The 12583-nt window shown below is 51.9% G+C and overlaps 2 protein-coding genes across 5 annotated transcripts in view; one reads left to right on the forward strand and one right to left on the reverse strand.

Moving 5' to 3' along the window:
• MRTO4 (MRT4 homolog, ribosome maturation factor) lies at positions 1-6682 on the reverse strand. Of its 2 annotated transcripts, XM_081086830.1 has the most exons (8): positions 5940-6682; positions 3991-4049; positions 3207-3310; positions 2434-2515; positions 2115-2182; positions 1765-1916; positions 1308-1384; positions 1-1199 (listed from the first exon to the last, which is right to left on the reverse strand). In XM_081086830.1, the coding sequence occupies exons 1-8, from the start codon at positions 5965-5967 to the stop codon at positions 1050-1052; spliced, it is 720 nt and encodes a 239-aa protein (XP_080942956.1). In that variant the 5' UTR covers positions 5968-6682; the 3' UTR covers positions 1-1049. The 2 variants fall into 2 exon arrangements, with proteins under 2 accessions (XP_080942956.1, XP_080942955.1); XM_081086829.1 differs by lacking the exon at positions 5940-6682 and having other exon boundaries at positions 3991-5030.
• Positions 6244-12583, forward strand: part of EMC1 (ER membrane protein complex subunit 1) — a gene marked incomplete at its 5' end in the record, with an annotated part of 23968 nt that continues 17628 nt past the window's right edge. For all 3 annotated transcript variants that reach the window (XM_081086826.1, XM_081086827.1, XM_081086828.1), the window contains 6 exons: positions 6244-6374; positions 8936-9060; positions 9716-9781; positions 9987-10080; positions 11142-11270; positions 12093-12219. In XM_081086826.1, the coding sequence (XP_080942952.1) occupies positions 6244-6374; positions 8936-9060; positions 9716-9781; positions 9987-10080; positions 11142-11270; positions 12093-12219 (672 nt within the window). The remainder of the gene's footprint in view (positions 6375-8935; positions 9061-9715; positions 9782-9986; positions 10081-11141; positions 11271-12092; positions 12220-12583) is intronic.

A 12583-nucleotide genomic window follows, 5' to 3' on the forward strand; every position in this document is an offset into this window, starting at 1 on the left:
GAACAAACCTGTGAGCTTGTTTCTTCTGCTGCCAGCGGCCCTTCCTGTCTTCCCAAGGGCTGGGGAGAAGGGCGCAGGAGTAGGGACTCTCCATTGAAGGGCAGCGGCAGTGGGAAGGCCTCCCAGCCTCCTGCGCTGACTTAGCCTGACCTCTCTCAGGAGGGACTGGAGGTGGCCCTTCCACACACGATAAATGGCCATTGAACCTGAAGTAGGCTTTCTCTCATTCAGAAATGGCCTCACGGAGTCATTTACAAATAGAACAATTTGGGCAAAACCCTATCGTTAGAGTCACCACCAAGAAGACCTCCCAGGAAGCTGTGGAACATTAACACTCTCGATTTCCCCAGGGGCTTTACTCTGGTCCCAGCTAAAGCCTGTCATCTGGTCCTCCAGAAGCTGTCAGCTCTGGTTTGGGAGAGTGTGTGTAGGGGTAGGAAGAGCGGCCAAGGTGCCTGCTTTTCTTTTTATAAAACGTTTTTATTGATTTTAGAGGAAGGGGCATGGAGAGAAACATCAATGAGAAACAGATCAGCTGCCTCTTGCCTGCCCCCTACTGGGGACTGAGCCGACGACCTGGGCATGTGCCCTGACGGAATGGAACCAGCAACCTCTCGGTGCATGGGACGATGCTCAACTAACTGAGCCATGCCAGTCAGGGCCAAGGTGCCCCATTTTCTCAGCGAACCCGTTTCAGGCAAGGGCACTGAGGGCCAGGGAAGAGAAGCCCCGAGGCTGCTCTCCTGTGCCCAGAAGTCTCGCAGGAACTAGTGCTGGAAGCTGACTCAGGTGGTGAACAAAAGGAACCCTAGGAATCCGAACAAAAGTCCAAACCCAAAGGCCTGTTTTTCTGAGAAAAGTTCCTTTGCCATCTACAGGGATACACCCTGCAGACAGTTATTCTTTGTAGGGAAACTGTCTGTCCCTATCGCCCTCTCATCTTCATCACAGCAAAACCAACAGCTGCTCCCCCAAGAGGGGCGGCGCCAGTCCAGTGTGGTCAAGATGACACCTGGCACGGCCGGGAGGCCCCCAGTCCCACGTGCCCGTCAGCAGTCGTCATCTTCCTCTGATTCTTCTGCCGACTCGGACGCGCTCTCTGGCAAGTCATCTCCCATCTGTTGGAACCTTCCGGACTGTGCATCCCACATGTATTTGATGGTCACCTTGAATTCAGCCATCTCATACCCGAAAAGCTTCTGCAGGAGACAAAGGAACCAAGTCAGGAGGAGCGGGTGTGATCAGGAATCTCTCTGGTCCCTCCCGCCATGGTCTGCAGGCTGCTGGGCGGGCCAGGCGGGACTCACCAGGACGCGGGCCTGCTCTGGGGTCAGCACGTCGCCCTCCTTGCACACCTCGTAGTCGGACAGCAGGGTCACCACACCTGCAGAGCGGGGGCAAGCAGTTACTTCTGGCAGAGCTTTCTGCCCGCTGCCCAGAGTTGGGAGGAATCTGCATGGCCACCTGTCCCCCCACCAATGCAGCACCCACAGGGGCACGGATTAATCGGTGTTCAGCAGCCTTTAGGGAGAAGTGACTGCCTCCCCCATTGTCTCCTGAGTGCTGTGTACTGGCCGTAAGTTCCTGTCCACATCCACCTCAACCCGGAGGCAGACACTCAGCCGCACTTTCTCACGAGAAAATGGAAGCTGGTAGGAATAACCTGCTCAGCCAGGAAGGGGAGGAGCGGGCGCCTGTCAGGTTTGGGGGCCTGTGCTCTTGGCCACTCAGCTGTGACCCTTCAGCTCCAGGGGCCTCCCGTACCCTTCTTGAGGGCGGTGGGCAGGCCGAGCTGCCTCAGCTGTGGCTCCATGGAGTGCGGGAACTGCTCCAGGGGCCCCGGGTCCAGGCTCACGGTGAACGTCGCTTTGTTTCCAGCTCGGGCATAGTCCATTTCCGCAAATTTCGTGAACCACCTTAGGGGAGTGAAAAGGGTTGGAGGGGAGGTTCCTGACTGGCCCACCCGCCCACCTGAAGTCAGTGCTAGGAATAAAGACTTGGTAACGGGTTCCAGGAACCAGCTGCTGTCTCCCCTGTACAAAGTCCCTGGATTATTCCTTCCCCAGAGTCCTCACCAACCTTTCTCGTCCCCACCACGCCTCAAGAACACTCACTCATTCACTTCCTCCTTAGTGCGATTGGTGAAAAGGAGACCAACTTCACCCCGCAACTTCTTGCTGACCTAAAGAACAAAAGGGGGTAGGTCGGGTCACGTTAGAGCAGCGGTTTTAGACGGGACAATTTTCACCCCTGCTCCCCACATTTGGCAATATCTGGAGGCATTTTTGATGGTCACAGCTGGATCGAGGTTCAAGGAAGCCGGAGCTTTAAGCCAGACCTTGCTTTCCCGAGCCGGCCGGCTGGGATGCATGTCACATGAGCAGCAGGAGAGAAGGCAGCTTTGGCCCCTCCGGGTGAGGGCCTGAGACTCACCTGATGTAGGTTGTCTTTGTACTCATCAGCTGGGCTTCGACCTAAGGCCACCATCATCACTTTGTTTTTGCCAAAGAACATCCTACAGAGAGAGGAGTCTGTGAAGGAGGTGGCCTGCCCAGCCCTCCCCTCAGTTAAGTGCAAACCAGCTCTACCCCTGCTTTGTAGCTGGAGGTATGGTCAGACTCCCACTTCTTCCATGGAGCCCTGTCACTGCCTCCAGTCCACTGTTTCCTGCCTATCGGCCCGACATTCACAATATGCCCACCAGCCTACTCTGAATATTATTTATGTGGATATCTGCCCTCCCGTCTGAATGTATGGAAGAGGCCCGTTAATGGTCTGAACCAGTGCTGGTGCAGCAACAGACCAGAATCATCAATCGCACTGTCATCATTCCAGCCCAAGGACGTACTCGCCACATGGCTTGTACAGCCTGCTGTTGGGTCCTATGGCATCCCAGAGCACATCCTGACCTAAAACTGACAGGGTGTTCCTAAAAAGAAGAGACCCCAGGGGTAAGGGAGCCCCTTTTCCTGGAGGCATCAATGCTCAAACATTCCCTGAGCAATGACCAAGTCCAGCCCCCCAAGAAGTTCAGTGCAAAACCAGCTATCACAGTTAAAAAGTGCCCTCCAGCGGCGGCATGGCACTTTGTCCTTCAGATGCCATCTGTGTCACTCGGGTAACCAAGAGTCAGTAACTGCCTCTGGGCTTTGACTGAGCAGCGTGGCCCTTTCCACACTCAAATGGGCCTGCCCGCTGCCGCTCACCGGCTGTGCTTCCAGGCGTTCCGGATGTCCTTCAACTTGCTGTTCCTCATGTTGGCCACGGAGAAGATGAACAGGTACTTGTACGTGTCCACACATTTCCGAAGCTGTGGAATAATTCATGGGGCTCTGACGTTCAAGGGGCACCACGGGTTGGGCAACACTCAGGCCTCCGATGGGGAAGAATATGCTCCAGGTCCCTTACTACCGGAAGTTCAGAACCAGAGGCCTCGGAGCCAGGATCTCTGAGCAGAGCAGGCGTGACCTCAAAGTGTCGGGGAAGCTGAGCCATGGGCCAAGATCCCACGGTCTTCCCAGGTTTCTGACTTACCTGTGGCCACTTCCCTCACCACCCTGCTCTGTCCACATTGCTGGCCGCGGCTAAGTAGACACCCCTTTGACCCTGCCTGCAGCCCGGAGCAGTGCACAGTGAGTTGGTGCATTTAACCACGCCTGACAACTACCAGTTTTTTGACATCAGGCAGGCTAACAAATCTCTGTAAGCTTCAGTTACACAACCGCAAAACAGTGACAGCGTCAACTCCTATGAAGGATGAAGTGGAATGATACAGGTGGAACACAGCCCCGTGCAGGGCAGAGTCAGAGCTCAGTCAAAGCTGGAAATCATCACTCTGAGATTTTTATTGGTGCTGCCACTGGAGCAAAAGGGCGGGACCAGCCTTTCCTTTCCTCCTTTTAAACAGACTGTTTCCTCAATGTACCGTCCTAGACCCACATTTCTAAACCAAACACAAGGTCTGGAAAAATAAAAAGAACAAGGTCTTACCTCTTCTATCAGGTTCTGTTTCAGTTCCAAGCCTTTCTTAGCAGTTTTGGTTAAGGAAACTAATACAAAAAGAAAAAGGAGACACGATGAGACAAGCTGGGTGTCCTGGAGACTCATTTTTTCTCACCTCCAGGATCGTCTGGACCAAACCAGTCTGGGGAGAGGCAGCCAGGCTATTCCCAGGGTCCTCAGAGCGCTGCTTTCTGTTGTTCCGGACCTGGGAGACACGCTGATACATTTCCTGTTATGCAGACAAACTAGATATTCCTTCGCTCCTCTTAGTTTAACCTAGAATTCCGTACTGCGGTGTGGGGTGGGTCTTCTTCCTGCTCACGGAGTGCTTTCAGTGGCAGACCCAGCCTGCTGGCTGAGGCAGGTCCCTTTTGGCTCTTGGCCATGGTGCAGAGAGACCATCTATGGCTGGCCTCTGCTGTGGAATGAATTAAGTCTGGGAGCTCATCACCGACCTCCTCTGCTACATCTTTTGCAGTCTGAACCCATGGATGTAGCAATGCCACTTTGGGGAGAGGAAAGCACCCCTATTGTAGCAACAGTGTGCCCCAAATGGTCGCTTACCAGGAAGGGTTTGGCATTTGCCAGGTCTCATCGTGGCTCCCCTCACAGAACCCACAAACACTTAGAAGACATCAGATGCGAAGCCCAGGGTGCCTCTTGTTGATCCTGCCTGGGGCTTAGTGCCTCTTCACAAGGCATACACACAGAAAGGCAACCCCACGGCCAGGGCAAGTGCAGCACAGGAGGGCAAACAGCGCAACGATCCATTTTCTGTCACCTCCGCTGCTACAGCTGTGGACCAAGCCAACCTCATCCTGTCTTGGATTACTGCTGGTCTTGCAGCTTCCATCCTTGCCTCCAACTACCCAGTCCATTCTCAACAAGGCAACTAGGGTAGCCTTTTAAAAGTAAAGTTAAACCACGTCATTTCTCTGTTCGGGCTCTCTCTCAAACAGCTGCACATTTCATCCGGATTTGAAAGGCAATTCCTTGCAAAGGTCTAAAAAGCCCTGCTCACTGTGCCCACTCCTCCTACCCGCTCTGCTCCCTCTGCTCCAGCCACACTGGCCTCTTGTCCCAGGACATGTCGAACACGCCCTCCTGTCAGTCAGTGTTTGACTGTTGTTTCCTCTCCTTGGAAAGCCATTATCCAGGTAACTCCGTAGGTAGTTCTCTTCCTTTCTTCAGGTTTCTGCTCATTTGCCACCTCATCAGAGACCTTCTCTGGTCACCGTACACAAAACTACACCACCTGTTTCTCTCACTTTTACTCCACGGGACTCATCACTATCTGACATTAGTTATTCGGTTTTTGGTATAATGGGGAGAGACATACTTCCCAAGACTACAATGTTAAGCTCAATGAGGGCTCTAGGCCTTCCTTGCTGTATCCTCCTGCCAGGCCCCTAAATATCTGTTGAGTGAATGTGCCAAACAGCAGGGGTGAGAGAGGCCCCCATGGTCGGGATGCTCGCTTAGGAGGTGCCATATGAACTGACAAGTGAGAACGTCAGCCGTAGGAAGACTGGGTCCTAAGCAGGCCGGGCCACAGGAGCTGCCAGTACAGAACCAGATGCGAGGGCAAGTAACGTGCTGAAGGAAGGGAGAGGCGGCCAGGGTGGGGACAGCGCGGACAACGAAGGGAGGTGGGCTGCGGTGGAAAAGGTGGACCAGGGAGAGACCGGGCGCAGCTGGGCGCTCAGAAGCCGTTTCCCGGCGCTCGAGCCGGTAACACGGTCTCCGCTCCGCTGCCCCAGCCAGGCTCCAGCGCCCTGGGAGGCTCCCCGTCCCCAAGTGCTCCCGCGCCACCAGCAGCGAAGCTCCCTGAGAAGGCCTGGGTGTCCCACTCCGCGCCCCCACAGGTCCTCCAGCCCCCATCGCAGCCGGCACCCAGCCAGCGGGGCTCCCCTGCGTCCCCACGCCCCTTTGCCCACCTTTCTTGTCGCGCTTGGACTTGGGCATCTCTCCGCAGGCACGTGCAGCGGAAGGCGGTGCGGCCGGTTAGGACCCCGGCGGCGCGGGGGCCTCTGGGACGGCCCTCGGGAGCTGTCCTCGCAAGTGCCTGACCCAATCTGCGCTGCAGTCAGCCTCTCCGCCGGCCGCCACCTGCGCCCGTCCCCACGTCTCCAGGGCTACTCTCCGCGCGTCCCGGGACCTCCGAGTCCTGGGCGCCCCACCGACGGCTTCGCGTGTGGCCCCAACTCTATGGTTCGCGGCGAGGGCGCCTGCGCGCGGTGCATGCCGGGCCGGCGGCGGGCGGGGCCGGCTCCCATCATGGCGGCGGCGGCGGCTTGTCGGTTCTGGCTCTGGGCTGCCCTGCTTATCCCTGCGGCTGCAGTCTACGAAGACCAAGTCGGCAAGTTTGATTGGTGCGTGCGTGCGGGGCCCCTTCGGGGAATATGCGGCTGTTTTTCCAGTACCTGTCTCCTGCCTGCCAAAGCGAGGCGGGTTACAGGCAGCAGGACCGGCTAGGTTTCATGACGTGCGGGGCCCAGTGCAATAAAAAACGTGCGACCCTTGTTCAGAAGTGAAGTTTTAAGGTGGCGACAGCAGAGCCTTAAACCAAACGTGGGGGCGCTTCTAGGCCGCCCCGCGAGACTGTGCAGGTCGCAGCCCGGGACGCCGGGTGAGGTCCCGCAGGCTCGGGGTCTGGTCGGCGCACGGCTCCCGCCGCCCCGTCGGGCCGCTTCTCGGTGACGTCAGGTTCTGACCTGCGTGCCAGAGGCCGACAGCCCTCCGGGGACTCTCATGCTCCCGAATGGGCATCTCGCGGGCGTGTGCGCAGGACCTTGGGTGTTCCACGTCCTAAACGGAGGCCTCTTTCCTTTCGCCTCCCTTCCCGCCCCACCCAGCTGTGGCCTCGGATCAGGTCCGCGCAAGTTTTACATCGGCCGGAGGTGCCATTCACTCACATACCCCCCGCCCCAATCCCTCACCTTCTTCCTTGAGGCCCTGGAGCTCGCTTGCTTTTGTTTGAATCTCAGTTTTGCCATTTAAGGGTTGTGTGATCTTGGGAAGGCGACTTGCCCATTCTGTGCCCTGTTTTCATGATCTGTAACGTGGTTCACTAATAATATTGGTACATCACCTCTTTCAGTGGTTGTAAGGATGATCGAGGTACTTCCCATAAATGAGCAGAATGCCTGGCTCATGGAGTGCAGTCAGTAAATGTTGCCATTATTGTTGCTGTTCAGGGGGCATTTCCACCTTCAGGTCCCCACTCAGATAGCTCCGCTGCGAAGTCTTTTCTGAATCAGGCAAGTTAATTCACATTTTTGTGGAGTGCCTGCAGTGGTCAGTGGTTCTTCCAGGTGCTGTGGAGTCAGAGATGTGAAGGAGCTTGTGGGGCAGGTATACAGCAAGTCCTCACTTATTGCCATTCAGTAGGTTCTGCAATTTTAAACAAAACCACATACATCAAAACCAGTTTTCCCATAGGCTAATTGATATAAGCAAGAGTTAAGTCCCCACGCAGATGGTTACAATGAAACAACATTATTCCAGGACCTCCTGTATAAGTGTGTGATATAAGACGGGGTGACAAATGCAACATGTCACATTTTTAATGATGGGGTAAATGCTCACAATATAACATGTATGATTCCAATGTAGCAAATACTAGGCATATGCAATTTACAAGCTGAAGAATAAATGGAAGGAAATACACCAACATGTTTATACACCAACATGTTAATACGTTTATGGCGGTGGTATTTGGGACATTTTTTTATTTTCTTTGTTATGCTTTTGTATATTTTTCACATTTCTACAATGAGCAGGCATTACTTTATAGTCCAGATAACAATATTTTAAAAGAGAGCATGGGTTAGAGTCAGAAGATCTTAGTTTTACATTCTGGTTCTGACAGTAATTAGATGACTTCAGTGGGCTCTGATTTACTTACCTGTAAAATGGGTAATAATCGTCCTGTGTACTTCGTGGCATGTTCATTGGATACAGTGAGAGTCAAGTATGTGAAAATCCTGGCAGAAACTGTCAAATGTAATATAAGCCTGTCTCTCCACTACCAGCTTAGTTTCTTCTTTAAAAAAAAAAAATCAGACCAAACAACGTTATGACGAGGAATTCAGTGTAAGCATCATGTGTGACTAATTTGCTAGAGAATGCAGTACTTTTTCTTTTTTATTGTTGACACTATTACAGATGTCCCCCATTGCCCCCCTCTTTGCCCACATCCACCCAGCCCCTGGCATCCCTCCCCTGGCCTTCACCTCTCTGTTGGAGAATGTAGCACTTTTTCATTAATAGCAAAGCGCAAAAACACCTCCTATGTACTTGGTAGTCTGCCATACGAAGCTAATTGCATTCTCTTTATGCTTGGGTAAGAGCGTTGAAAGTGATGAGATATGTATAGTCCCAAGAAAGCATGAGTAATGGGTCAAATGGATCCTCCTGAACATGGTGTGGGCTAGAAAAGGTTGTAGAGAGCAAAGCCTGACCCGGTCTCTGGAGTTTTGTTGTAAAAATTGCATAATTTTTTTCTCCAGAGGTCAGTGAAAATAGAAGGAAAAGTTGGATTGCATGTTCATGGACAACAGGGTTGTGCCTCTTCCCTCGTGTGCCCTATGAGTGCCCGTCCCGCTTTAATGACTGCAGAGAGAGCCGTAATGTTCGTTCTGGTGGCATGTAGGCCAGGTGCTCTTTGGGTGGCACTGATCTTGAGATAAACATGTGCTTCCATGTAGAAGGAAGGCTTGTATTTTTCATCCGTTAGGGCTATCCTTGTTCCGCTTGCTTCAGACTACATTGTATAGAAAGCTGGCTTTGGGTCAGGTCTCCTCATTAACAAACATTTCTCCCATGTCCTAGGATAGGTATGATGCGGGTAGCCTGTGCTTGTGCCGTTGTCTTTTTCCAGAGCATTTTGTGCAGTGATGGATTTGGCCCCTCACGTTTCCCTTTTCTCCAGGAGACAGCAGTATATTGGGAAGCTCAAATTTGCCTCCTTGGAATTTTCCCCGGGATCCAAGAAGTTGGTTGTGGCCACGGAGAAGAACGTGATTGCGGCCTTAAATTCCCGGACTGGGGACATCTGTGAGTGAATTTTGTAGGCGTTAGCTTGGGATGGAATGGCTGACCATCATGAACCCACAGTGGTCTGTGGCTTGCGAAGTCTGCCTGGCTGGTTCCAAGTTAGGGACAAGTTGGCCAAAAGATGCATCTCTTACTGGATTCTGACAACTTATTTTATTTTATTTTATTTTATTTTTTTAGTCTTGTCATTTAATATATTCCTATTACAGGCCTTTGTAGTTTATTCCCTCAGACAAAGTCCTAACTATTCTTAAAGTAGATATTGCTGCAAAAAACACATTACCCTATTTTGCATTAAAGATCTGGATTGCCACCTTCCCAATTACTTATACTGCTTTTAGGGATTTTTTAGGCACTAAAATCATGGATATGTAATTTATAATCACTGTTTTTCTTGTGAATCATATAGGCTTTGTTAATCATGTCATTGTTCATTTACATGCTTGATGAGGTGGTAATGGAGGTGGGAGTGCAGAGACCTCCCCTTGTTACCCAGTGAGTGCGAGTGGGTCATCGCCAGTTCTCTGTAGTCCTTCCCTCCCTTGAAATAAAATTGGGCACCGCTGTGCAAGCAAAGACCTCTCTTGTTTTCTCCCACCTGCCTTCTTGGATGCCTCTCTATTTCGTAGTAATGTCTGACTCTCCTGTCTCTCAGTGTGGCGCCATGTTGACAAGGGCACGGCGGAAGGGGCAGTGGACGCCATGCTGCTGTACGGACAGGGTAAGCGGAGTCCTGCTTTGCTTCTCTCATGGTGTTGGCTGCCTCTCCTCGTTCCTTGCACTGGTCTGGGAGGGAAAGGAGAAGGGTATTCCCAAATAGCTCTTCCTTGCACCCATAGCAGAGGCGAGGTGGCCGCTAACAGGCCCTCGGAGGCTACAGAGCTCCAGTCTGGGAGAGGATGTCACCATGGTTTTTTCTCTTCCAGATGCTGTCACTGTGTCCAATGGTGGGCGGATCATGCGTTCCTGGGAGACTAACATCGGGGGCCTGAATTGGGAGATTACCTTGGACAGTGGCAGGTAGAGGGGAAGAAGCTGTATTTCATCTGGGCGTGGTTCAGGGCTTTGCTGGAGCACAGATCTTTGTGGGTAGCAACTCTGGGTCTTTTGGCTTTTCCCCCAGGAACCACTACAGAGCCAAAGAGCATTAAATGCCCAGTTTTTGATGTGTTTTTTTTGTTGTTGTTGTTGTTTTTTTAATCCTCACTCAAGGATATGTTTTTTATTGATTTTAGAGAGAGGAGGAAAGAGAGAGAAAGAGAGAGAAACATTGATATAAGAGAGAAACATCAGTCAACCGGTCGCCTCCTATGTGTGCCCGACCGGGATTGAACCCACAACTTACATATGTGCCCTGACCCTGCATCGAACCTACCACCTTTCGGTGCTCTAACCAGCTGAGCCACACTGGCCAGGACTTGATGTTTTTGAGGTTATGGAACACGTGTTTACTCAGCCAGCATTTATTAAGCACCTCTTAGGTGCAGAGCTCTGAGCTAGGTGCAGTGTTTATTGTACTTAACTGCTTTTTCTAATCTTACCATGACTTGAGAACTTTGCAGTGTTGTAGGTACAAGAACATAATATAAAACTTTCAATGTCTTAATTTTGTGTTTAGAGAACAGCTCGAACTACTGTTATATCTTTGCTAAAGTTGTTTAACTAATTAGATCATGTGCATTAGCTTATGCATCCAATAGTCATTTGTTTGGTAAACATTTGGGGAGCCCCCAGGCAGTGGGAACACACATGTGAATGTGAGCTCGTTTCTGTCATCAAGGAACTCGTTATCAGTTGGGGGAGGCAGGCAGGTAGCCCAGTAATGACAATACTGTCTGAGGGGTGCCATGGTGGGGGGTTGGTCTGGTTGCTGTGAAGTCCCCCGGGAAGGTGGGAACAACCCTTAGCAGATTCAGGGGGCTTGAGGGAAGCAGTATGGCCTAGTGGTTCAAAGAGGCAGAGCCAGGCTAGCATCCAGATGTATTGGAGCCCAAAATCTATTTTCTTGCCTACCCAGCTACAGTGGTAGTGTGCCAGATTGTCTGAGGCGCTGGGCGTGCTCACCCTGTACCTGTGCTCAGTTTCCAGGCACTTGGGCTGGTAGGCCTGCAGGAGTCAGTGCGGTACGTTGCGGTCCTGAAGAAGACCACTCTTGGCCTCCATCAGCTCTCCAGTGGGCACCTAAAGTGGGTGGAACATCTCCCAGAAAGGTAAGGCTGCCCTCCCACCAGATGGTGGCTACCTGGTCCTGCTCTCTACAAGCCCCTCTTTCTCCTTTAGGGCTGAAGCGTTTGCTTTGGCCCAGGCTTACCTTATGTTGGGGTCATGTGTAGCGTGTTGGGCTCACTAGGTCTAGGCCTGAACTCAGAGGCTGTGCTACCTCTGCAGTTGCCCTGGCAGCGAGGAGAAACCCTCCAACTAGGCAGAGAGCCAGTCAAGCAAGGGTGTGGCTCTCTCATTCATGGTCCTACTGCTTCCGGCGTTTTGACTTCTAGTTCATGTCAGACTTGTAACAACTCAAGAAGGCCCAGGGTAGGAGCTTAGTGAGATTTGGGATGGTTTCCAGAGGTGCTGGTGGTGGGAAGCACTGAAGCTGAGAAGGAATAGGAGGGAGGGAGGAAAATTCTACTTAGACCACCGCAGGCAGGGACCAAAAGTCAGATTCCTGTAGGACCAACTGCATAGGCAGCAGGCTCTGGGGGATTCTTGGGAGCTGTGGTGAGCCTGGCCTACCTCAAGGGGGCAGCCTTACTCAGCTGATAAGTGCCCCATAGGATGCAGTGTTGGGTAGTGTTGCCACATCTTTTTAAGAAAAGCTAGAAATCTGGTTTTTACATGTAAAATCTCAGTTCTGAATGTGGACAACTGAATTATTTATTAATTGAAATAATAAAAAAGACTGTGTGAGACAAACAAAACCTATTTGGGGACTGAGAGTAGGTGACCTCTGGCTGAAGGCCTGGCAGCCTGGTCTTGGAGGACCCCTGCCTGTGGCTGAAGCTGTTGCTCCCTGTTTTTCTTCCCTCTCTTAGTGACAGCATCCATTACCAGACGGTGTATTCCTACGGCTCTGGGGTGGTGTGGGCCCTCGGCATTGTTCCCTTCAGCCACGTGAACATTGTCAAGTTTAATGTGGAAGATGGAGAGATTGTGCAGCAGGTACGGTCAGGCATCTTCCCGAGGAGCCCTGTGAACTGAGGCGGGAATAGATAGAGCCCTTCCTCGCACTAGGACCAGAGAACTCAGCTGGCAAAAGCCATTGAAGTTCCCTGTTCCTGTCGCTCGGAGGCCGCCTCCTCCTCACCGGGTATTTATTTAAGCCCTGGCATTCGCCCAGAGTGCTCCCCTGTGGTGGCTAAAAGAGTTGCATAGATCCGTTTGTTGCCTACGAGTGTCTTGCAAACTAATATTGTAAAATAATGATAGAGAAACCCCAAATGACAGATACAGTAAATAAATGCTTATCTGAAGTATCAGGTATTAAAAAGTAATCTGGCATATTTTTCTAGCATCCAGGTAGAAA

Source organism: Myotis nattereri (assembly GCF_964212035.1).
Source record: "Myotis nattereri genome assembly, chromosome: 3".
Classification (NCBI taxonomy): Eukaryota; Metazoa; Chordata; class Mammalia; order Chiroptera; family Vespertilionidae; genus Myotis; species Myotis nattereri.